The following is a 26649-nucleotide window of genomic DNA, read 5'->3' as shown; positions in this document are numbered from 1 at the left end:
GGGGTCTGATTCGGTGTCTTGCTCTCTCTCTGCCCCTCCCCTGCTTATGCTCTGTCTCTCTCTCTCTCTCTCTCTCTCAAAAATAAATAAACATTACAAAAAGAATTTTTAAAAAATTGCACCCTGTAAAGCATTTGGCACTACTTAGGATAGGCTCACACTCTGTTCCTGGGACATATCCTGAGTGTATGTTTATATTTGTTGTTATCAGGACTGTCCCTGTCGTTTCCCAAAAGTGGAAATTCTAGAAGACATTTACCAGGAAGGACCAGTGTATGATCGATGTCCACAGAGAGAACATTCCAGTGCCAGATCTCTGGGCTGCCACATCAGGCATTTAGCTTTGGGGCCTGAGTCTAGTGTCCTGTCCTGTGGCGACAAGAGGAAATTGGTCCCCAGAGCCCTGCTCGGGTACTAAGCCCCCTAAATACGAGCAGGTGAGAAAATTCAGGCCTTCTGTTTCTCGAGGGATTAATTCATTCCCAGGGTTGTAAATATTACACAGCCTCTTTTTGTCTTCAGAACCGTGAGACTTGGAGGCAGTGTGGGCACAGCCTGCCCAGCAAGATATTATCATGTACACAACATTGTGCAGAACCAAGCATGTGTCTGTATAGGCATTTGCAGCACGGAGCTTTTTTTTTTTCCCCCTTTTAATTTTGCTGTTCTTTATTTGCAGTAGTAGATAAGGAATTAAGAAAGCAAAAAAAAAAAAAAAAAAATGAATGCTTTGACTAGGTCTTTTGCCTCTAAAGTAACATTAGTAAAATTCTGTCTTATTCTTTCTCTCGAGAAAAGATACCTTTTATTTTTATAGAAACTCACCCAACCCATTCTGTCCCCCAGCCCATCTGTGTTCACTTGCTGTTCTTGCAGCTCTCGGTTTTTGAAAGCGCCTTCTAAAATTACATGAAAGCAACCCCGTTTTGACAAAATTAGAATGCTGGTAGGAAAGGCTTACCATGAGGCTGTGGAGAAAGGCCCCGCAAAACCTTTGTGTTTTATTTCACCCTCTCGGGGTTCAACTGACAATTCAGCCAATTTTATAATCACTTCCCTAGGGCAGGGCTAAGCCGCTGCCCCGGAGAAATAACGAATTCCAAAGTAGCCTCCTGGTTCCGAGATGGTGCAAATGGAGACTGTTTTTATCTACATGTTTTAATCATTCTGGACTTCTTACAGAAAATTCCTTTAGATTTGATATGACTCTAAAATGTTGGACGTGATATTAGTTTCAAACCTGAACCAGAATGTGTCTTCTTTCTTTTCCTGCTACTTCCCCACACCCAAGTATCATTACTCATCGGGTGCTGCCGATTTGTTAAAATAAAACCTTTTTGTTTTTTTAGAGAACTTTTAGGTTCACAGAAAAATTGAGTAGAAGGTACGGAGAGTTCCCATATATCTCCATGCCCCCACAAATGCACAGCACCCCCCCTTTTTCAACATCCCCCACTAGAGTGGAGCATTTGTGACAACTGATGACCCTACCCTGACACATCATCATCACCCAAAGTTCATAGTTTGAACTTTGAAGAGTGGGGGTCACTCTTGGACAAATGTATAATGACATCTCTCCATCATTATGATAGCACACAGAGTATTCACTGCCCTAAAAATCCATAATATTGCTTTCAACCACCCATCAGTATTCTTCCTCTTTCCTTTACAGTCTCCCCGCTCTACCCCCCAACATTGTTACTCATCAGGTCCTGCTGATTTTTCACTCCTCTAACTATTTCTGGAATCTGTCTCCTCAATATGTATTGTTGATGATATGGTTCTATTTCCATTGTCACTATCCTGACTATACTGACTTTTCTTGTCTAGAGCAGTGCCTGGCTTATATTATGAGTTTCACCAAATTGGGATCGATGACTGAACAAATGAATCTGGAAAATAGCTCTCTAACTGGGGGTGGGGGGGGGGTGGGGAGTGAATCTCTTTAGATCTATCCTCCATCTGGTTACTAAAGTTATCTATCTAAAATGCAAATCTTATTTTGATACTCCACAGCTTAAAAACCTTTTAGGTGGCTCCAGGACCACATGCCAGCTGCTTTCCAGACCCATCTCCCAGCATGCCTCACTCATACCCCCCCACACCCACAGGGACCACCCAACTCCCCCTTCTCTGCTGCATAAACCCCTACTCTTTCCTTAAGGCTACACTTTTCTCCTTATAAATCTTTTCCCCATTTCCTGGAAACAATAGATTCTTTTTATTCCAGGGTTTTTGCAATGACAGACACTGTGTAGAGCTGACCACATGCCCAGAGCTCACCTTTCTTATCTTCCCCTTCACCGGTCTGCCTGAGATGACCTATCAGGATTCAGTTACAGGTCTGAAGTAGGGGGGCTGGAAGGGAGCTTCAGGCTTGGTCTCTTTGGCTCGAAGCTGGAAAACTCTGCCAAATACAAAAATGAAACCCAGTAATAGCCAGTCTGTACATTCTAGGAACAGATATTCCTTCCTTTCCCTATACTCAGTCTCTCTCCATTCTTCTCCCTTCTTGACATTTGTTTTCCACAGAGCATATTAACACAATATTGCAGGGTGACCAGGATTCAGAAAACCTAGGTGAAGTTCTCCCTTCTGCTGTCCACTAGCTGTGCGCTCTTTGAGTCAGCCAGGAAAACTCTCTGGGCCTCATACCTAATCTGCTAACTCTCATCAGATGAGGGTCACATCACTTGAACTCTGAGGTCCTGTCAGTTTCTAACACCGAGTCAAAGACCCCGTGGAATCTCTAACCTAGATATTCATAACCAGGGTCCATACGTGTATGTCTGGGAAGATGATGAGAGATCTTCAGGTGATTCACGGGCCCCTGAAATTCTGTGTAAAACCCTGTATGAGTTGATCACATCACCTTGGTCCACAGAGGGTCTGGTCTTCTCTCCTCTCTTAAGGTAATGATAGTTTATGGTTATCCTACTATGTATCATTGTATATAAAGACAGCCATTGTTTTAGAGATTTAGCAGTAGTATGTTTTTCTTTTTGTAATCTTCAGGGTGGCTTTAAATTTTTTTATTTTGCTAATTCATCACCAATACAGTTTTGGAAGGAAACTAGAAGATTAGCTAGAGGAAGGAGACGGCACACCCAGAAGGAAAGAAACTTCCCCAAGTTTCCGTCTGGAGGAGAAACAGCAGCCAGGGGTGAGGGTTGGATGGGCAGCTTTCCAGTTCCTGCCTGACCAGATGAATGAACTTGCCTTTCAATATCCACCAGCCCTTGTTGCCGTCAAGACTCCAGGCCTGGCCATCAGTCCATGGAGGGTAGGAGCAGGCAGGAACCCTGGGGCCTCACCGTAAGTGGGAAGCCAGAGCATGGTGTCCTGGTTGTCACCTTCAGCTCCACAGTTCTGGAGACAAGCACCTCCAGCTGTGAGTCTGCTCCCCAAGTTTCTTCTTTTTCCGTTCTCCATCACCAACTGACACCAATAGCCGGGTGCTATGCCAGCCCCAGGGAAGCAATGTTGAACAAAACAGATACGCCCTGCTTGCGTGGAGAACCTACAGCCATGAATACAGTACAGGTCCCGTGCTCAAAGAAATAAGACTGGTGTTATTCAGGAAAGGGTTTGAATGACGCTAAAAACCCGAAACGTGATATTGGAACTTATGGGGTGTTAGTTAGAGATGTTTCTTCAATGACAGGTCCGTCCTAGACAGTATTCAAGGATGTTCACTACAGAAACTGTAAGGACCTCTCCTGATAGCAATAACACTCTCCAACCGGGTGCATTATGGAATCCTTCCCTATAAAGGGGCCCCAAGAACAGTTTTATGAGGCTCCAGAATAACTCCCAAAGCAATACTTGTGTTCCCTGCTAGAAAACACATCACTGCTACGAGATTGGCAAGCATGAGCCAGCATGGTGGAAATTTGGCAGGAAGAAAGCTTAGAAATTAGCACTTGGCCAGGCATGATGTCATTCCTATGAACATTTGAGACTAACAACAAGTAAATTTGCCAGAAGAGATGTTATTTGCTAGAGCTCTGACTACCACCTTTGGAGAACCGCTGTTTAACACCCACCCCTCCCCACCCCAGGTCTGGACAGGGGCTGGCTCTAATTCATACCTTCAAGGTCACCCCGTTCTGAAGAGGCTGAGAGGTAACTTTGAGCTTCGCACCATGGGCCCAAGGCTGATTCACACGAGTACTCGGAGCAGACTTATACTTAGTTCAGCTAACATTTATGGAGCGCCTCCTAATTGCTACATGCTTCCTGAGGCAAGGACCATGGAAAGATGACTGAACAGTCTCTGCCCTTGAGAAGCTCACAGGCAGTGAAGAATCTAAGGTAGTTAGGACAGTGAAAGAGGCAACGGTAGGAGGAGGCTTTCTCAAGATCACCTTGAGCTTCGAGAAGTTTCTTAGTGTCTCTGAGGATCTAGCAACAAGGAGCGCGAGATGCACTTGTGAAAACACCGCCAGTATTTAAGGTGCAAGAAATACACAAAAGGTGCTGAGGGAGATGGTCAGAGGTAGAAGGCAAAGGAAGAGAGGAGGTGACCGGAAGTCTTGGAGTGACCAAGAACATCAGTACTCCAGAGAGTACTCTCTCTGGGGAGACCTGGGAGTGTGCGAGCTGTCGTGGCTGTTCCTGCTGACCTCGTTTCACAGAGTGGTGAGGGTAGAAGCCAGGCTGTGACAGCTGGAGAAGCCACTGAAAGTGAGGAAGGAAAGTCAGGGAGTATAGGCCGATGAGTAGTTCCCAATGAAGACAACGTTCTTGAATACAAATCTCAGGCCCCACCTCAGAGATTTGCTTTAGTGTGGGGCCTGGGAATCTGTATAAGCTACCTACTGAGCTCATGGGAGCCGCTGGTGTTGGATACACTTTCAGAAATCTGTGAAAGGAAGAAGACGGGGTGTTTCCATGAGGTGGAGATACAGGGTCAAGGAAGAGGGTTTTTAGGGGCAAAGGAGACGATTGAGGGCAAGTAAAGTGTTTGTCAAAGGATGCCAGGTGAGGATTGTGATCAGGAATCGGTGGTGGCCTCAGTTGGTGCTACTGGGAGTTTTCTCCAGATTCACGTCAGGAGCAGAGAAGGTGGATTGTGGGATGATCCAAAGGTGGGGTTTGGTCTGGTACAAGGGACAAGAGGACAGGGTGTATGGCAGGTCAGTAAGAGTGTTACTAACCAAAGTGGCTCAAGTCGTAGACACGGGACCCAGGCAGGTAGCAAAGGACACAGGGACCTGATGGACACTATGTCAGGGGAACCTGAAGACCAGGGGTAGATAGCGGCACTCTGGAGAACAGGTCTATCAAGAATGCCCATGCGGGAAGGCTGCAGACAGACAGTGGGCAAACTTTCCACTGGCAGCAAATCCCTGGGCGCCATCTTGATGTGAGTCTAGGATGGAAAATTTCCCTGCATGAAAATGCCTCGTGTGGGCCCAACCGTGAAGTGTAAAATTGCCGTCTCACCTGAAAACAACATGTAACTGGGTTTAGCATTTTATGCTTCAGATGACATGTAATATCCAGAAGCAATACACCCTCCCCTCCCCCATTGCAAGTTCAAGTAAAATCAGAAAACGCTCAGTGAAAAGGAGAAGAAAAAAAAGAAAGGAAACAGCAGTGGAACGAAGCCACAAACCCAAAGCATTGGCAGAGAAATCGGGGGAAACTGCAGCAGAGACAAGCTTTGAGGTTGTGTGCTCTATGAAAATTTATAGAAATGTTACCTCAAAAAAAAACCGAAACAAAACAAAACAAAAAAAAAACCCAGGGTGCTTTACTTGCCAACCACTGGAATGGAGACAAAATTCCCACCCGGGGTGTTACTTTTAATTATCATTCTCTTTATGTTGTTTCTTAAAATAATAACAGGCATTGTAGAGATGATATACGAAGATGGCTTAATTAGGTGTCAGATGAGTACCTGTGCCCACGAGCCCCATTACCGGGCTTCCTTATGCAGATTTGACTGACTGTTCCGAGGCTGGCTAGATAAAGAAACAGACATAATTGGAGCAGCTGGGCTGCGAGCACAGCTGGGCCGTCCCCATGGAGACCAGGCTCCCGCTCTTCCCATGGCCCCCGCCTTCCTCTCCACCTTTTTTTTTTTTTTTAACTGAGATGAATGTAAGCACATCTGAGCCTGGGTCTCCCTTAGACGCTCTCCACATCAGCGCCTTTCACCTTTGATGCACGCAGAGATCTCCTGGGAAGCTTGTCGCTAGGCAGATTCTGACTCAGTGGGTCAGAGGTGGGACCTCTGGGTCCTGTTTCTAACAAGCCCCACGTGATGGTCCTGGGTCCACACTTTCTATAGCTGTTTAAAAGGCTCTAGAGGCACCTGGGTGGCTCAGTCCGTTAAATGTCTGACTCTTGGTTAGGGCTCAGGTCATGATCTCACTGTTCATAGGACTGGAGCACGCATCGGGCTCTGTGCTGACAGTGCAGAGCCCGCTTAGGATTCTCTCTCTCTCTCTCTCTCTCTCTCTCTCTCTGTCCCTCTCCACTCATACTGTCTCTGTCTCTGTCTCTCTCAAAATAAATAAAACGAACTTTAAAAGAAAAAAGACTCTAAAGAGATCTGTATAGCCTCAAGTTACTTTTTCCTTTTTTGGCCCCCGTTTCTCCTCTCCTGCCCCAACAACCCTCCTGTCCTCCTGCTGCCCCTGAGCTACCTTCACTCCCCGTCCTGCTTCCCCACTTTATCCTCCCACCTCCAGGCCTTTCTACGGGTCATTCTGCAAAGTGCTGCTCTCAGCCAATGACCTCCCTAGAAGAGACAAGCCAGCAGTTTGATTTAAAAGAGGAGGGAAATAACCAGAGATCACAGTGTGTCCCTAAAGGAAACAACCTGCTTCCTTATGGTCATCACATGGGCCAATGGACCTACAGCCTCAGAAGGTCACAGTTGGAAAAGACCTTCTGTCCAGTAGTTGGATCCCAGACTGTGGTACTCACGGGCACTCAGGTGCGCCCGGGTCAGGGTGTTCACTGTCCATCCTGCGCCAGCACATCAGAAAGGCCTTCCTGAAATCGAGCTGGCATCCGTCTACCTAGATCTGACCCCACTTTGCCTACTTCTTGGGTCCCTATAGATCAGACTCAAGGCCTTAGAAGGTAGCCGTCATGTTGCCCCCAAGTCATTTCTTCTTCAGGCACAGCTGTTCTTTGTATGCCATGAGTTGGCCATTCTGGCCCTTCTCCTCTGCCTCTGCATGTCCAGGGCCTCTCCACCTGTGATGCCCACACTGCAAACAGCAATCAAAAACTGTCACCACCTCGTTACACTCTTTATGTGACTCCTGTCGAACTTATTGCCAACCACATTCTCAAAGTCATTTGCATACATGCTGTGGCTCAGCTGCATCTCCCTAGTCAGTAATAATTGTAGTAACATTTATGAGAGTTAGTATAATAGGATAGCTAAGAACACATGCTCTGGAACCAGACTGCCTAGGTGTGAAGAACTTAATGAAGAGTCATGTCGTTGGTAGTTATCACCATCATGAGTATCATCATCATCCCTGTGCTAAGGGCTTTGGTCACAATAACTGGTGTGTGTGTGTGTGTGTATGTGTGTGTGTGAGAGAGAGAGAGAGACAGAGAGAGAGAGACAGAGAGAGAGGGTGCAAGTGAGCAAGGGGCAGAGAGAGAGAGAGAAGTGAGGCTCGTGTTTTACCCAAAGCGGGGCTCGAGCTCATGAGCTGTGAGATCATGACCTGAGCCGACGTCAGATACTTAATGACTGAGCCATCCAGGCATCCTGCCCACAGCAATTGTTTTAATCTTCATGCCAACTTCACGCGATAAAGGTTATGTTGTCCCGGTTTTACAAGTAAGGAAATGGAACCTCAGAAGATTATGTTTTGTGCCCAGGGTAGAGTTGGTTTTTGTTTTTGTTTCTTGGTGTGGTTTTTTTTTTTTTTTTGGTTTTTCGGTTTTTTGGACCCAAGTGCAGAACCCTATCTATTGCTGTTATTCACAAATTTCATCTTGTAATCCGTGCTTTACCCCTACTTTGGATTCCCGGTTCTGTTATCCCAAGTGGGTCTGCCTCCTAGCTTCGTGTTGTCTGTTCTAATGAGAATACCTTCCATATCTTCATCTAGATCATCTACACATCAGAGACCACGTGACAACTCCCTGCAGCTTCTGTTCCCTGAAGTGCAGGTCTCCGTCTCCCAAAGCTCCCCAAGCCACCAGCCTTGTAACCCTGTCACAGAAGCCTAGGGGATAGCCTGGGAGTGATTTGTATTTGAATATATCTGTATTTGGCTCTGAGTGAGCATGCCTCATCTTGCCTTCCAGGTCTCCATTCCAGAATTCTCCCCAGAACAGAGAGAGGGCAGCTCCTAAATGGATAGTTTATGAAACTGACCCTCCAGGCAGTGCCAGATGCACAGACCCAGTCGAATGCAGGGTCTGCAGAATACACATCCCAGAGAGGATAATGACCACATCCTGCAGATAATGAGACCTAGGAGGCTGGCCCTGCATTTCAAGGCTCCCTTCCTTCTGACTCCACTAGTACCAACGCAGGCCTTCTATGTCCTGACTAAACCACAGGAGGCTGAGCAGTCGTGGTGATCAATATTTCTGCACAGGGGGAGCCTGGGGCACTGGTCTCATTAGAAGGGAGATTGGGGCATGCCTTGAAACTTAAATCGGAGGTTTCTTTGGAGTGATTTGCAAGAAAGGGAGTACTGATGGAGATCACAGGGGCTAGATCCCCCACATAAAGCCATTTCCTAGCCCTGCCACTCTGCCAGTTGACCAGAAAGGCCGGACTGATTTCTTTCCTCTCTTCTCTACTGGTTCTATTCTCTGACCCCGGGCTGTTAGTGTAATTTGGCTGTCTTCAGTTGCCACCTTTTTCGGTGTCAGGATGCCAGCCACCTTCCCTGGTGCTCTCCTTGGCTTCCTGTGAACCATGACAGTGGGATCCTCATGGCTCTTGGAGGACAGCAGGAAGCCATGGGTCTACCATGAGCCTGGGCTGCCTAATCACGCCGCTGTCGCTGGGGCCTGCCCAAGCTACTGTGAAGCAGCAAAACAACATGCAGGAAACTTCTTCTGCTCCAACATGTTCCCCTTTTGAAATCAGCCAGCAAACCCCGAACACTCTGTCTCTGTGTGGTCAGGCAGATGGGCTGTCCTCTCAGGCTAGAGGAGTTAGGGACCATTGGCAGACTGAGCCCGGTGGATCCAGGAGGATTTGGGGAAGGTAGTAGCCTTAGTTCTCATAGATCAACCTCCAGCCCTAGCAATGCACCTGCTCTTGGGCAGTGGATGCCCCCGGATGCCATGAAAAATGATGGGCACAGGTGAGGGAGCTTCGGCAAGAAATAGAAAATGCCTCTGACCTTGGTGAAGCAAGTCCTTGGTGTGACATTGAACATATAAGTGCTGTTTAAAAGGACCAATTTTGGGGTGCCTGGCTGGCTCAGTCAGTAGAACATGCAACTCTTGATCTCAGGGTTCAAGCCCCACATTGAGTGTAGAGATTACTTAAATGAATAAATAGCCTTTAAATAAATAAATAAACAAACAAACAAACAAACAGACAGACTGATTTTGACACGTTATAATCAGGAAAACAAAGTAGTTAAAGGCATGAACTCAAACCCTGACTGTTTAGGTTTAAATCCAGCTCTGTGACATTAGACAATTTATTCAGCCTCTGCAGACTTCATGTGTAAAGTAAAGGTACTAATTGGACCTCCCTCGTTGGTGGTGAAGATTAAATGCAGTAATACATGTAAGGTGTGTAGAGCATCAAGTCCTGGCATTTCATAAGAGCTCCATAAGGATTAACCACTATTATTATCATTATCATCACCATCGCCACCATTTCTGCGTGTTTAATATGTACCAGCCACTGAGCTAAGCACGTACACGTCGTCGCTCATTTAACTGCCCTTTGAAATAGGTGTGTAATGCTTCAGTTATGCCTCAGTTGAGGAAACAGACATTTGGAGAGGTTAGTTAACCTGCACACAGTTAAGCAGGTAAGTTATTGGTGAATTCAGGGTTTGGAGCCAAATTTCCCTTGGCTATGCTGTCTGTTATCACCGCTGGCCACTGTCCGTAAAAACAGCTATGTTACTGAGTACTTCCTGCAGACTGGGTAGGATGCAGGGCACTTTTATCTTGTTTATCAGAATCCCATGTTTGTCAGAATCTTCTTATACCCATTTTACAGATGAGGAAAGCAAGGTTCAGAGAAGCTAAGCAACCTCCACAAATTTTTACAGCAAAGAAGTTAAATCCAGGCTGCCTGACTCTTAAAATCCATTCTAACATCTATTGAGTTTGACTGCCAAACAAGTGAGCAAGATGCCCCTGGGAGGTTGATAACAGTAATTGGTGATCGTGAAGCCTGATACCCAATATAACCCAGGGCGACACTATTTGCCTAATTATAGCCCCATTTTCTGAGCTGCCATTAGGGGCAATTTCCACTTTCTCTGATGCTTCACTTTCCTGCACTTTCTGAAAGCTGTTGATGTGCTCAGATTAAGACAACCTCCTGTGTATTTCACATGTTAGTTTATTGCACATCCTGCAGGAATATGGAGGAATCATAAATAGTCCAGAAGGAGGTCCCGATGGATTATGCAAAGCCTTTGTCACATTGCTATAGGAAGAGTTTGACAGTAGACTCCCAGACTACATTTCTTGACCTGACGTTATGTGACTACAATATTCCAAATGTGCATTTCAGTATCAGATCATGAGAGGGCAACTTGCTTGGTGATGAGTAGGGTCTAGGCAGAATGTATTCACCAGCCCGTATATCGGGGATTCTTAACCAGTCCTGAATGACTGGTCTTCAGAGGTTCTGAGAACATTCTTTATGTATGTATGCATTTTCCTAGAGAGAGAGAGCCCATAACGTTTACGATATTCTCAAAGGAGTACGTGACTCAAAAACCAGTTTGAGGAGGGCCTGGGTGGCTGTCGGTTGAGCGTCCGACTGTGGCTCAGGTCATGATCTTGCAGTCGGTGAGTTAGAGCCCCGCGTCAGGCTTGGTGCTGATCCTGGAGCCTGCTTCAGATTCTGTGTCTCCCTCTCTCTCTGCCCCTCCCCTGCTCGTACTCTGTCTCTCCCTCTCTCTCTCAAAAATAAATAAACATTTAAAAAAATTAAAAAAAAAAAAAACCATTTTGAAGACTGTACCGCTCTAGATTAAAAATCACTGAGAGAGGAAGCTTCAAAAAACAAAACTAAACCAAAAAACCCCTGAATCCTTTTTTAATGAAAATTGCAATGCTCCCCGGAGGCAGATATGCACCTTCCTTTTGCATCAATGATTTATGCTATAATGAATCATTGTTCTCTCTCTTCTCTGTTTCTGGAGAGAGAGAGCAAGTAAATAACAGAGAGCACTATGTGCAGGTTCTGCCCTAGAGATAGGACTTCCTTCATACCCTTCTCTCAATTAAACCTCACAATACGTGTCTTAGGTATATACCACTATTAGCTCCATTTTATAAGTAAAGAAATTGAATCTTACAGAGGCATAGAAACTTACCCAAGGTCGCCAAAAAATGAATGAATGTGGAGATTCAGTGACTCTTGTGGTGACCATCTGTTCGTTTCCTCAGAGAGTCGGGCACTGGGGCCATCAGGCAGAGAAAAGAGCTATTTGGGATGATGAGAAATTGAAAGCATTGAATTAAAATTCACCCCAGGTGAATTTCCTCAGACACTGAGAGAGTGTTCATGCCCAGATGTTACAGAAACCATTTCACTGGACTCTGTCTGATCGGGAGTTCAAAGGACTAATTCACCTTCTACATTCTGTTTCTTAAGTCAGAGCTGGGAACCTACGGGATATGTGTAATATAAATGCATCTTGTGCCTACACTTTAGATCTCAACTTCACAGGTGAGAGGACTTCATTCCCATGCTTGTTCTGCCCTGCACCTTGTCCAGTGGGCCAGTCCCAACTTAATCCTTCAAGATTAGGCTCCTGTCACCACCTTTGGAAAACTTTTCCAGACCCCCCATGGCTGCACCGGGGACTGCTTTTCCCTGCCCTGCCAGCGGCCATTGGATGCCAGTCTCATCACATTTGTCATACTCTCCTGTCCGTATTAATTTTTTTATCTGTCTCCTTCACCAGATTATAGGCTCCCTGAGATCAAGTTCATGCCTGGTACATAAAAGATGCTCAAAAATGCGTGAACTAACAACTTTGTATTTGTTTTTTCCCCACTCAAAAGCAATTGCAAGGATTAGTGTTTTTTTTTTTTTTTAATGTTTATTTATTTATTTTGACAGAGAAAGAGAGAGAGAGCATGAGCAGGGGAGGAGCAGAGAGAGAGGCAGAGAGAGGATCCCAAGCAGGCTCTGTGCTGATAGCAGATGTGGGCTCGAAACCACGAACCGTGAGATCATGCCCTGAGCTGAAATCAAGAGTCAGACGTTTAACCAACTGAGCCATCCAGGTGCCCCCACATGGACTAGTGTTCTTAAGGAAGAACCAATTAAAGTCACTTATGACTATGTAATAAAAGCACGGGGGTGGGGGGGGGCTTCATTAACCTTCTGTCAAGACTAGTTAAGTGCCAAGAGGTGAAAACATCCTAAGGCAGTATACCAGTCTATTGCTATATAATAAATTACTCTAGGGGCGCCTGGGTGGCTCAGTCGGTTGGGCGTCCGACTTCAGCTCAGGTCACGATCTCGCGGTCCGTGAGTTCGAGCCCCGCGTCGGGCTCTGGGCTGATGGCTCAGAGCCTGGAGCCTGCTTCCGATTCTGTGTCTCCCTCTCTCTCTGCCCCTCCCCCGTTCATGCTCTGTCTCTCTCTGTCTCAAAAATAAATAAACGTTAAATTAAAAAAAAATAATAATAAATAAATAAATAAATTACTCTACACTTCATATATATTCTTTCATTGTGTCCGTGGTCAGGAATTTAGACAGGCCATATCTTGTCTCTAGATGTGATGTCTGGGGCTCATTCACTCACATGTCTGACAGCTGATACTGGCTCCTGCCTTGGGGCCTAGCTGGGGCTATCAGCCAGAACACCCCACAGATGGCCTTTCAATGTGACTTGAGCTTCCTTATAACATGGCAGTTGACTTCCAAGGGCAAATATCCCGAGAGAGCAAGGGCCAGGCCAAAACCACTTTGTATTTATTACCTGAGCCCTGAAATCCCATCGTATCACTTGTGCCACATCCTATTCGTTGCAGCAGTTACAAAGGTCCTTCCCAATTTAAGGGAGGGAACAAAGACTCCATCTCTCAGTGATGGAATGTCAGCATCACATTATAAGTAGAGCCTGTGGAATGGGATACATACTGGTGTGGCCATCTTTGAAAAGGGCAACCTGCCACAAGCAGTCATGGGGAAAAGGCCAAAGTCTATATAATAGAATATGTATAAAAACCCCTATGTGAGATAAGAGATGTGAATCAAGGCAGATGGAGTTCATGAAGGCAGTGTGTTTTTCCTTTGCTGCCAGAAGGCAGGTAATTATAATTCTATCAGGAATGCCAATAGGGAGAGGAAGATTTAACAACCTGTGACGGAAATCTGCAATGTTAGAGAGTCCTGTTTCCAATTATGAGGTCTACATCGTCTTCTTGCAAGGATGGGGCAGCTGTGGTTGCCAGAGTGACACATCTGTTGAGGTCATCTACAGACATCACCTCATTCCTGGCTCACTGTCACTCCAACACACTCTTGTCATAGTCCTTAATTATTTCATTATCCAAGCTGTTGATATTCTGATCTCTCAGCTTCTTGACATCCTCTGTTCCAATGATCTTGTCCACCAACCTTCTCAGTTACTCACTTCCGTGGTCATTGGGTCACACCCTTGACTTTATCACCACCTCTTATTGTAGCCGTCTATAGTCCCTGTCTAAGGTGTCTATTTCAGCCCCAACAATTCTTTGATGCCACACGAACCTGCAGCCCCTTGATCCTACCACCCTTTCACTGCCCCTAAGCTGCTCATGAGCTCTTTCCCCACCCACTTAAATCAGAAGTCTGTCATTGGAATCACCTCTTTGCATATGCCCTCCACTCCCTCACCATCTCCCTCTTCTGTCTGTTCTCCTAACAAACCCAACCCTGAGTATTTTTTGTTTGGTTGGTTGGTTTTTTGTGTGTTTTTTTTCCAACCCTGATCATTGCCCCCCACCACACCCTCCATAGCTGCCACCCTACAGGGACTGATCTCACTCTAAATTCATGACAGTAACGCCGGGTGGGTCTGCACTGGTGCCTGCAGTCAGGCTTTCCTTGAAATGGGGAAGCAGAAATGCTACCTACCTCAGGCTGCTCGTCTGCCCCAGAGCTGTAACCTCATATCTTTGGGTCAGAGCCCATCATCTGCCAGGCATGTGGCATTGCTGCTCAGGCCTTCATGCACACTCAGCCAACCTTCAGTAGCTGAAGAAATTCTCTTCAAAAAAACAGCTTCTCTCTGCTTTCTGGTGGCTTCAAAACCAAAGTCTGGTGATGTGACATCCTCTCTGAGGGCACCCTTTCCATTTCCGCTTCAATTTTCTGTACACTCAGCGTTGCTGAGAGCGCTATTTTGATGTCTTCTATTCTTAGCACCAAAGCACAAAGTCACATATGCAGATAGACCAAAATTAGAATAACAGCACATTGATTTTCCAAATTCTTTGAGAACTCACGAACACTTGAGGGCTTGGGGGTGGAAAAGGCTGTCACCAAGTCACTCTGGGGTGAGAGGCCTGGAGACTTTGACACTATGGAGATGTGTCACCTTGGGCAAGTCCCTTTAGCCGTCTGGGTCCCAGGCTTCTCATCTGCAAAGCGAGGGGACTGGATGAGGTAATTCCTAAGGCCCTTTCTAGATCTTTCTGACTTTGTCACAGGATGCTATGACATTCACAGTTGGCCCTGTTTTTTTTGCCTCTACTTCATTCATCCATCCATCTTTCAATCAAGTGAAGGCTCGCTTCATGCTCAGAAGGTACAAAGATAAAAAGGACGCAATTCATACCCTCTTGGAGCTTGATATAATCCTATGGTTATGTCTTAAAACAACAAATGTTTGGGGCGCCTGGGTGACTCAGTCGGTTGAGCGTCCGACTTCAGCTCAGGTCACGATCTCACGGTTCGTGAGTTCAAGTCCCGCGTCAGGCTCTGGGCTGATGGCTCAGAGCCTGGAGCCTGCTTCGGATTCTGTGTCTCCCTCTCTCTCTGCCCCTCCCCCACTCATGCTCTGTCTCTCTCTGTCTCAAAAATAAATAAACATTAAAAAAAATTTAAAACAACAACAACAACAAATGTTTTGAAGAAAGTATGTTCAAAATGTGATAGGAACAAAGTAGAAAAGGAAATCAGGGGGGTAAGGGGGAAGAAAAGAAAAGAAAAGGAGATTAGTTCTAGCTGTGGAGGCTACAATCCTTCACAGAGGAAGTGGCATTGGAGAGTAAGTATTCTTAAACAACTTGCCAGGATGTGGGGGAAGCAGGGACACAGAGGACATTGAAGCTGTGAGAAAGGTCCCAAAGAAGGCGTGAATCTGGGGGACAAATTCCAAAGTTTTCCATGTGCCTGATCAGTAGATACATGAGGTCCACAGGTCAGAGCGTGAGGCTGGAAAGAGATTGGAACCCTTTCTCTTTGTTTCTTCTCATTTAGTAAAAATCTCATTTAGAAGTTTCTCAGTTTTAAGTCAGGGCTTCTCTGCCATTCTCGAAGTCTTACTCCCTCTCTAGGCTCTCCTTTGTGTTATAGATGCATCCCCAAATTTGGCCTGTTTATTTATGCCATTGTCCTGAAACCATTCAAGTATTTCATTTGTTGAGTATTTCCATGTCATGTATAGGCAGCAAATAATAGCTTCATTTTACAGAGAGAAAAGCTAACATTGATTTGTAGATTGCTCAGTATCAGGTAAACAGACCTGAAATAGACCCTAGAACCCTCCTTCATGAACATTCCATGACTTTATTTTTACCTTGAAGTCAAGAGAAATAAGTAATCTTGACTGACTTGTGCAATATTACATTGGGACTGTCATAAGGGTCAGATTTTGAGTCAAGTATGGCTTTAAGGAACTAAATACTGTGAATACCATATAAAGTTAGGGAAGAAAGCATAACAAATTAATACTCAGAATATGAGTTGGTAAGACTACAGTCTTCTTGAGCCCATGAAAACAGCTGCTGCTTTTTCCTGGACTAAGTTTTTCATAAGGAAACATTTTGCCTTTTTAAAAATCAGTGTGAGGGGCACTTGCATGGCTCAGTTGTTGGGCCTCCGACTTTGGCTCAGGTCATGGTCTCACAGTTCATAGGTTCAAGCCCCATGTTGGGCTCTGTGCTGACAGCTCAGAGCCTAGAGCCTGTTTCAGATTCTGTGTGTCCTCTCTCTGCCCCTCCCCTGCTGGCCCTCTTTCTCTCTCTTTCTCAAAAATAAACATTAAAAAAATTAAAAATTAAAAAAAAAAATCGGTGTGAGAGGTGGTTGGTCACCCAAACTTCACAAGACAGTAGCACACAGGTAGGTCACTATCATCCAGGATTCAGCCTTATGGCCTGAGGGACCCAAAAAAACAACTATTCATTCTCCCAAAACTGATCAGGGTTTAAGCACGCTCTTTATATTGTGTCTCTAGCACCATCTACTGGGAAACAAAGTGACTTTACTTAGATTCTTAGTTGAAAGATGCAGAAACCCAAGTCAGGTAGCAAAGAGGAGAGAGACAGGAAGAAGCTTAGCAAATTCTAAGAAACAGAGGGTTACGTATATTATATTGAAGTTTCTTCTATAAAGATGTTACCACTAAAACAAAATTACAAACTGTCTCACTTATCAGACAGACACACATATACACACCATATAGTAAAAAGATTTCAAAAAGTAAACAACTAGAATTCATGAACACAAAAAGCATACCATAAAATGTAATGACAGACTAAGAATACTTAGAACATGTATATGTCATAGTAATGCCATAAAACGCCTCTATTAAACAATAGTCTCTCAGATTGAACCTCAAAGGAAACCCCAAGGGAAGGCTGTGTATTAACCAAGTCGTACAGAAATGTTGAAAACATGAGATTTCAAAAGCAAACCAAGCAAATAAAAGCCAAATGAAAGCAGGGGGTCTCAGTCTTAACATCAGTAAAGGCTGATCTCAGGACAGAAAGCAAGACACTTTGTAATGATAAAGGACAGAATTCACAAGGTGCCTGGGTGGCTCCGACTCTTGATTTCGGCTCAGGTCATGACCTCGCATGAACTGCACCTTGAACTCCACATCAGGCTGTGCGCTGACAGCACAGAGCCTGCTTGGGATATTCTCTCTCTCTCTGCCCCTCCCCTGCTCTGACTTTCACTCTCTCTCAAAATAAATAAATAAACTTAAAAAAAAAAAAAGGATGAAATTCACAATAAAAATTCACCATATCTGAGACCGTAAAGAAAACCTCAGGTAATTTCACAAAATACGAGTAATACAGCCAATGCTTGACCTAGAAATGCTTTAACTCTTAATAATTCTTGGATCAAAAGGGAACTCAAACCCTAAAACTAGCAATACCTAGAAAATAAGTAAATAATATATCATAATTAAGTATAATGGAAATATTTACTTAATACATATTAGAATATATAATAAATGGGAATATGGTGTTATCATTATATATAACGGAAACTCCTACATGTGATATCAAGCCTATTGCTCAGAAGAACATTGAAGCACAAAATACTTTGACTAATCCAAAAAATGTGAAAATAAATGAATTAGGCATCTAATGCAAGATATTTGAAAAAGAATAACAAAACAGGGTCACCTGGGTGGCTCAGTTAGTTAGGTGTCCAACTTCAACTCAGATCATGATCTCATGGTTCATGGGTTCAAACCCTGTGTCAGGCTGTATGCTGACAGCTCAGAGCCTGGAGCCTGCTTCAGATTCTGTGTCTCCCTCTTTCTGCCCCTCCCCTTCTCTCTCTCTCTCTCTCTCTCTCTCTCTCTCTCTCCCCCCTCCCCCCCCCACAAAAATAAATAAAATATTAGGAGTGCCTGGGTGGCTCAGTCGGTTGGGCTTCTGACTTTGACTCAGGTCATGATCTCATAATTCGTGGGTTCAAGCCTCGCGTCAGGCTCTGTGCTGACACCTCAGAGCCTGGAGCCTGCTTCGGATTCTGTGTCTCCCTCTCTCCCTTCCCTTCCCCTGCTTGTGCTGTCTCTTAATCTCTGAAAAATAAATAAACATTAAATTAAAAAAAATAAATAAAACATTTAAAAAAGAGTAACAAAATAAACCCAAGAGAACAAAATGAAAATTAATGCAAATAAAAGCAGAAATTCTAATTTTGAAAAGAGGAGGAAAAATGTAGTACTAATACATAAATCCAAGAGCTCCTTCATTGGAAGGGGGAAAAACCCACAAAAATAGATAAAGCATCAGCCTACCTATTCAATGCACAAAGTTAGAAATGAGCATAAGCAGGGTGCCTGGGTGGCTCAGTCAGTTAAGCATCCGACTTCGGCTCAGGTCATGATCTCATAGCTTGTGAGTTCGAGCCCCGCATCAGGCTCTGTGCCGACAGCTCAGAGCCTGGAGCCTGCTTCGGATTCTGTGTCTCCCTCTCTCTCTGCCCCTCCTCCACTCGTGCTCTGTCTCTGTCTCTCAAAATTAAATAAATGTTAAAAAAATAAAAAAAAAAGGAAAGAAAAGAAATGAGCATAAGCAACTAACCACAGAGAGATGAAATTGAAAGGATCATAAGTTACTGTCTTCCTCGACTCTACCAATAAATGGAAGTAATATAGATGGGATGCATAAGTTTCTAGAAAAATATAAATTTGCAATTATGACACCAGAAAACAAATAGTAAGTAGATTATCATAGGAAAAATAGAAATAGGAATTGGCACATAGAATTGTCTAATGAAGTACGTAGGAATAAATTTAGTAACAACCTTGAAGACAAATTGAGTGGAAAGATTAAGGTGGAAACAGGCTATATTGCTGTGTGTGTGCATGGGTGTGTGCTTACATGCTTGGATATCCTTGTATTCTCTCCGGAAGGGTGCGAGAGGAACAAGTAATGGTGGTTGCTTCTGTTGGAGGAAACTGGATCTTCAGGGAACAAAGATAAGAGATTTTTTTCATTGTATAGTATTTTGTACCTTTTAACTTCATTACCTTTAAAATTGGTTACATGTACAAATATTCCCCATTCAAAAGTTCTTTTTCATATAAGCAGAATCAAGGCAAAGGAAAGAGATGGTTTTCAAGGATGTCTTCAAAAAGAATGCTACTTGGGGTACCTGGGTGGCTCCGTCAGTTGAGTGTCCGATTTCGGCTCAGGCCGTGATCTTGAGGTTCGTGGGTTCGAGCCCCACATCGGGTTCTGTGCTGACAGCTCAGAGCCTGGAGTCTGCTTCGGATTCTGTGTCTCCCTCTTTCTCTGCCCCTGCCCTGCTTGTGCTCTGTCTCTCTCAAAAAAATAAACATTAAAAAAATTTAAAAAAGAATGCTACTTAATTTTTCCTAACACTGACTGGTGAGAGGATTCTTTTGTTGAACCAAACTCCCTTGGTTGAACAATGGACACCAGATGCTAAAATGGCATTGGCCAGGCCTCTGTGTTCCCTTTGGGTGTTTTGGACCCCAGGCATCCTCACAGCTCTGTGTGAACTTACAGACTCCAGTCCTCATGTACCAGGAAGACTATGTTTCCGAACAGCAGCTCTGAATTTAAGAAGAGGATGCCCTCGGGGCAACTGGGTGGTTCAGTCGGTTAAGCAGCCAACTCTTGATTTTGGCTCAGGTCATGATCTCACAGTGAGATCCACAGTGAGATGGAGCCCCTTGTCAGGCTCTGCATTGACAGTGTGGAGCTTGCTTGGGGTTCTCTCTCTCTCTCTCTCTCTCTCTCTCCCCCTCTCTCTTTGCCCTTCCCCCACACCCTCTGTGTGTCAAAATAAAGAAACATTAAAAAAAAAAAGGATGCCCACTTTCACCCAAAGATAGGAGATTAATGTTTCTTTTAGTATTTGGCAATACACGAAAGCAGAACTAAATGCTTTGAGTGGCCAGAAGTTGGTTCTCTTTTCACTTGTTTAAATCTTTTTAAGGTAAGGTACAAGTTCTTGATTTTTCTTAGCATCCTAAGATTTCAGACCCACTTTGCATGCTACCTCTCTCCCCTGAAACTAGTGTAGAAACCAAGTTCGTAAAACCTCCCCATCTGACCACATGAAAGGAAAAAGTAATTCTACCCCTAAAAAAAGAGTTATGTTAACTAACTGAGCATTTGTATTCACCTTTAAAATACATGATACAGCTCTAGGACAAAAGAAAACCTTTAAAGAAAGGAAATTGGGCTTCCAGCTACGGAAGGAATGAATAAGTCACGGGAATAAAAGGTACAGCCTAAGGAATCGAGCCAGTGGTATTGTAACAGCTCTGTATGGTGACAGATGATAGCTAGACTCACGGGGAGCACAGTATAATGTATTGAGGGGTTCAATCGCTACATTGTACACCTGAAACTAGCAATATTGTGTGTCAACTGTGCAAGTAAAAAAAAAAAAAAAAAAATTAAGTAAATGCAGAAACAACTGGATCATGGTGTGAGGCCCTGAAACCGAGTCCCTGTCCTCTTTCAAGAAAGCCTGGCCAGAGTACTCCAGCCCCCTGCCCTTCTACCTGCCCCTTCCCTCCAGGAGAAGTTGCTCCAGTACAAGGAACTGCCTTTGACCTGAGGAAGCCGGTGGAGCTTGGAAAACACCTGCAGGAGTTCCGTATCCACGGCTTTGACCACAATTTCTGTCTGAAGGGATCTAAAGACAAGCACTTTTGTGCACGGTAGGTGCTTTTCCCTGACTGCCTGTGTAGGGAGGAAGAGATCTCACCTCCTAGGTGAGGAGTTTTTCCTCTGGCCACCTTGATAGCATTTACTACGCTGCAGGGACCATAGCTGCAGGGACCATATAACCACATCCCCGTCTTTTCAAAGCTCCTGTTCCTGGGAGCAGCGCCACCGAACGTCTCTCCCCCCTCCCCCACCACTGCCTTGTCTCTTCCCCCGCCCACCCTGTGCTCCCACCTGGCATCCTGTCTCTCTTTGCTCCCTCTCTCCCCATCGGAGCCTGTTCTTTCAGGCCCACTCTTTTGTTAGAAGCCCTAATTCCTCTGAAGTCAGCTCTGCTTTCCTTGACCTTCCGGAGCCCCATTTGTGATGCATGGAAAGTCAGAGGCTGCACCTCTCCTAGGGCGCCCACCGCCAGCAGCCTGGCCTGCGAGGCATTTGTGTGCACTCTCTCCTCCCCGCTAACCTCCCGGCTCCTCCTGCTACCTCTGTGCATCCCCAGCTCTGCCCGAGCACCTCACCCCACGCGTGGCAATAGCAAATGCACGTCTGTAGAATAAATGGATTTTAAATAAGGCAGAGAATATGATTCCAACTCTAATGGAAACTTCAAAAGCCTTCTCTCCCTCAGAGCCCCAGTCCCTGTGTTCTTCCAGATGGAGTCCACTCTTCTCCTCTGGCCCATTTCTCTCTCTAGTCTGGAGGACACTCTCTTGCCTACTCTCCATTATTCAAGTCCTGGCCCTCCTCTTCCCAGAACCTCTTGATTGACTACGTTGTTGGGATGTTTTACCTCGTTTTTTTAAAAAAGGAAACCGTGAATCCAGCAGAAACTGACAGCACCTCTGTTCTCGGGGGGAGATCTGACTAAAAAGCCCAGCCTGCTCTAGCCCCAGGGAAGGGTGACAGTTTAATTTAGACAAGCGTCTCTTCTCTTTCAAAAGACACAGCTGGTGGCTTTGCCAGGCCAAGCAGAGAGCATCAGCTCTTCCTGAGAAAGAATCTCAGCTCCTCTGGAATCTGACAACTGTGTCTCTGCGGCCTGGCCGCCCCCTGCATGCGTGCGCGCGCACGCACACACACACACACACACACACACACACACACACACACACGTCTGGCCAGGGTGAGCCTTCCTCAGAGAAGCCAAGATCACAGTGATAAGTTGCTACTGGAGGATCCTTACTTAGGACCACCTGCTCATGCCTCACCCATGAGACTGCGAGAATTTCCCATCATGCTCTTCCCATCTTTGTCTCCATGTATCTTGTCCCTGCTGTCACTGGGTCTGATTACTGTCTCGAGGCTGCTTCCCAGCTCCTACCTGTCCCTGCCAGTTTTTCCGCCCTTGTACCTCTATGATTTGCTTTGTCCCCAGGGTCCATCATGCTGGAAGCGGGCGGGTTCTGGAAGTGTACACCACCCAGCCCGGGGTCCAGTTTTACACGGGCAACTTCCTGGATGGCACGCTGAAGGGCAAGAGTGGAGCAGTCTATCCCAAGCACTCCGGCTTCTGCCTGGAGACCCAGAGCTGGCCTGATGCAGTCAATCAGGTAAAGCTACAGGCCAGCCTCTCAGTGGTGTTGTGTCCAAGGTCACTGTATGACACAGGTCACAACCCTCAAGTCAGGTCTGTCTGACTCAAAAGTCCACATGTATTCTCTTCTCCAAGTCGTGATAAACACAGGAAACCCAGAGCCAAGTTCCTAACATAGCATTTACTTTTTTTTAATCTCCTCTATTTTTTGCCTTCGAAGCCTTTACTCAGTTTAACGTTGCTCTTCTCAATCTTATCTTCTGCGACCACGCTTTTAAGATGGCTCTGTCTTCTCTTCCTATTTGCTTACTGGTAGCTTCTTTTTCTAGCCACTGCCTAGAAAAGTGCTCTTCAAAGCACCAGCTCAAAAGACTGTCTTGCAGTCTTGCCCCAGAATGTGAATCCACACAGCAAGGTCCTGCTACAGCACCATGTGCTCAGCAATGTAGTTGATTTTCATTCTGGCTCAAGTTATCTCACTGCAAACCAGTTACATTGGCAACTGGTTCTCAGAGCTGGCCTAGAGACCAGTCCAGAAGCCATCCTGAATGGTTGAGGGCACGACCCAAGCCGGCAAGGTGTAACCTGTATTGTTTTTCCCTTCACAGCCCCACTTCCCTCCTGTGCTGCTGAGGCCTGGTGAGGAGTATGACCACACCACTTGGTTCAAGTTTTCTGTCGCTTAAGGAAGTGTAAAGACCTCCAGGGCCAGGCTGGGGGCCCTTCAACAGCCTATCTCCTGTCCAGAGAGGAGATTGAGGCTTTACAAGTGATCCTGTGAATCAAAATCATATAAAGGGTAGCTTCACAATAATTAGTCTGGATCTTGATTTCCTTTCCCAGTGACTGGCTACAGGTTCAGTCTATGACCAGCTCTGTCCTCTGTGTGGTTTAGGGGATCCAACCGCCAAGGTTCTCGCCTAAGCCCTGACCCTAACCCGGAAGGGACACCCAGCCCCTTGCTGTGTTGGCCCCATCTCTCCACCCTTCTGCTTTCTTCTCTCCTTTTTGCACCTCTTTTCTTTGATCCTACTCTCATTCCGTTTCTTTGTCCTCCTCCCCTACCTCAGGCCACCGCGTCCCTGCGCAGCAATTCAGAGCTCCGACAGAGCTCTGATAAGGTGGTAGATGATTGAGGGTGAAGGAGCTGGGGCTTAGGGAGGGCAAATGACCCTCATAAAGGCACACAACCAGAAGTTTTAGCCAAGACGTGACATCAGGTATCCACATTCAAGCCCCCTCTTTGCTTCCATTTCAGTCTGCCAGAGCACTCTCAGGATCACTGGTGGACACAGGGGGTTCTGACCTTTGTTAGGGCCAGCCTTTCTTCCCAGATTCACGCTTATGGGAAGCATTAGTCTGAGTCTGAGTTTAGCTGTCTCCAAGGATATGACTCAAAGGGCCAGGTCAAAATATCCAGGAAGAAATCTGTAATTTTGATCTCTGCCTTTGGGGTAGAGAAAGCCCCAGCCCAGGCAAGGCGTGGGAAAGAAAGCAAGCCTCTGGAGACAAGAGCTGTGTTCGTGTGGAAAGAGGGCCTTACCTGAGGACTGACTGTAGAGTGCACCTGGCACAAGACGTTGGTGTTACACAGTTGAGCCTGCAGCTCCCCTGTTTCCTGAACAATTGAATCATCAGTGATGGGTTGGGGTTGGTGGCTGGTTTAGAGTTTTAAAGAAATCTATCTTCTATTATATGCTAGCAACCAGTTGAAATAAAACCAGAACTTGCACCTTCGGAAGACTCCCAGGGCCTTCGCTTATCTTTAAATCTGTCAGACACGGACCTTTGGGAAATTGACCAAGTGTCGGGTATGTTCTGGATTCCACTGTGCTCTTCCAGTATGAGCCCCAGCACCTTCCTAGAAGAAAGTCACCTAACTGGCCACCTCCTGAGCTTCCCATACTTCCTTAGTAACAATAAACCAAAAGAAGCATTTTTTTAAATGCATTTCAGCACGAATTTTCTGGATACCTACTGTGTATACGGTTTTTCAAGAAGTAATGTCTAAGATGTAGTGTATTCCCGGGGCGCCTGGGTGGCTGAGTCGGTCAAGCGGCCGACTTCAGCTCAGGTCATGATCTCGCGGTCCAGGAGTTTGAGCCCTGCGTCGGGCTCTGTGCTGACAGCTCAGAGCCTAGAGCCTGTTTCAGATTCTGTGTCTCCCTCTCTCTCACCCTCCCCCGTTCGTGCTGTCTCAAAAATAAATAAACGTTTAAAAAAAAAAAAAGATGTAGTGTATTCCCTCAGGGATATCAGTCTCTCTGGAGGAGACGAGACGGATAGCAACAGATGATGTAGAATTGCACCATGACAGCCCAAACCCTGAGCGCTGTCTCTACTGCTGGCGTTTACTACATGGGCAAACAACCCAATTTTGGGGATTGGGTGAGGCAAAGGGATTAGACATGAGATATCTTGAAGGTACGTCTACGTCCGCGGGGCTAGAACTAAAACTGGCCACTAGTCTACTTCTTTTTCCACAGGCCCTCCCTGTGCCCGTGACAAAGGACCTGAAAGGTGAACAGCAAATTCTTCAGTCAGCCAGGGCCCTGAGCCACAGATGCTGAGGCCCAGGACCTGTGGTCCTGTTTCTCTTCCCAAGTGGCTTTGAGCAGGCAGTGGGGGGGGGGGGGGGGGGGGGTCTCACCATATTACTGTTTAGAGCCCTGCACAACCTATTTTCCATCACACATCCTTCTTCTAGGACCCTCTGGACAATTGAGTTCTTACCCTGTTACCATCTTTTAAAAAAATTTTTTTCTTAGTTCATTTTTTGAGAGACAGAGTATGAGCAAGGGAGGGGCAGAGAGAGAGGGGGACACAGAATCGGAAGCAGGCTCAGGATCTGAGCTGTCAGCACAGAGCCCGATGTGGGGCTCGAACTCACGAGCTGTGAGATCATGACCTGAGCCAAAGTCAGACGCTTAACTGACTGAGCCACCCAGGTGCCCCTTACCCTGTTACCATCTTACCTGGATTCTCCTCCTTCATGGATGAGACTGCCATTTTATGATTGCCCAAAGTATGTCTGAAGAAGTTATTTCATCTGACCCTTACAACCTGTAATGAGGTAGCAAAATCCCCATTAAAAATAAGAGGTCACTTGGGAATGCAAACTTGTGCAGCCACTCTGAAAAACAGTATAGAGGTTCCTCAAAAACTAAAAATAGAACTACCCTATGACCCAACAATTGCACTACTAGGCATTTATCCAAGGGATACAGGTGTGCTGTTTCAAAGGGACACATGCATCCCCATGTTTATAGCACTATCAACAATAGCCAAAGTATGGAAAGAGCCCAAATGTCCATTGATGGATGAATGGATAAAGATGTGGTATATATATACCATGGAGTATTACTCGGCAATCAAAAAGAATGAAATCTTGCCATTTGCAACTACGTGGATGGAACTGGAGGGTATTATGCTAAGTGAAATTAGAGAAAGACAAAAATCATATGACTTCACTCATATGAGGACTTTAAGAGACAAAACAGATGAACATAAGGGAAGGGAAACAAAAATAATATAAAAACAGGGAGGGGTACAAAACAGAAGACTCATAAATATGGAGAACAAACTGAGGGTTGCTGGAAGGGTTGTGGGAGGTGGGATGGGCTAAATGGGTAAGGGGCACTAAGGAATCTACTCCTGAAATCATTGTTGCACTAGATGCTAACTAATTTGGATGTAAATTTTGAAAAATAAAAAATAAAATAAAAATAAAAGAAAATAAAAAAGAAAATTAAAAAAAGTTCAAGTTAAAAAAAAAAAAAAAGAGGTCACAAGAGGTCACTGGCTGGAAAAAGTAATAATGCAAGCCAGTGTATGCTCTGCTGGCACCACACTCCAAAAAAAGTCCCCAGTTTTTCCGTTCAGAGGGAAAAGTCTAAGATTCATAACATACAGTACTGGTAAATGGAGAATTTTTACTCAATCACCATTAGTAGTAATGTAGATTAGTGCAACTTTTTTGGAGGGAAATTTGGCAGAATCTATCGATATTGGCAAACTTGGAAAACTCACGATCTAGTAATTCCACTTTTAGAAACCTTTTGTATATAAATCGGTCAAAGAAAGACTGACCTCACATGATTTCACTCATGTGGAATCTGAGAAACTTAACAGATGATCATAGGGGAAAGGAAGGAAAAGCAAGATAAAAACAGGGAGGCGAACCATAAGAGACTTACAGAGAACAAACGGAGGGTTGATGGGGGTGGGGAAAATGGGGGATGGGCCATTCAGGAGGGCACTGGTTGGGATGAGCACTGGGTATCGTATATAAATGATGAATC

At 45.3% G+C, this 26649-nt stretch overlaps 1 protein-coding gene and 1 long non-coding RNA gene across 2 annotated transcripts in view; one reads left to right on the top strand and one right to left on the bottom strand.

Annotated features, from left to right (window-relative positions):
* Window positions 1-24341, top strand: part of GALM (galactose mutarotase) — a 53452-nt gene extending 29111 nt beyond the window's left edge. Inside the window, exons 5-7 of the mRNA XM_049652271.1 lie at window positions 20666-20807; window positions 22190-22364; window positions 22957-24341. Of these exons, the coding sequence (XP_049508228.1) occupies window positions 20666-20807; window positions 22190-22364; window positions 22957-23034 (395 nt within the window). The 3' untranslated portion in view covers window positions 23035-24341. The remainder of the gene's footprint in view (window positions 1-20665; window positions 20808-22189; window positions 22365-22956) is intronic.
* LOC125937519 (uncharacterized) lies at window positions 1944-14845 on the bottom strand. Its single transcript, XR_007462412.1, has 3 exons — window positions 14276-14845; window positions 11517-11626; window positions 1944-2407 (listed from the first exon to the last, which is right to left on the bottom strand). It is a non-coding gene; the product is annotated as an uncharacterized LOC125937519 (long non-coding RNA).
* Window positions 24342-26649: the final 2308 nt, after the last annotated feature.

The sequence above is a fragment of the Panthera uncia genome (assembly GCF_023721935.1).
Source record: "Panthera uncia isolate 11264 chromosome A3 unlocalized genomic scaffold, Puncia_PCG_1.0 HiC_scaffold_12, whole genome shotgun sequence".
NCBI classification, from domain to species: Eukaryota; Metazoa; Chordata; class Mammalia; order Carnivora; family Felidae; genus Panthera; species Panthera uncia.
This window is presented reverse-complemented; position numbering and strand designations above follow the sequence as displayed.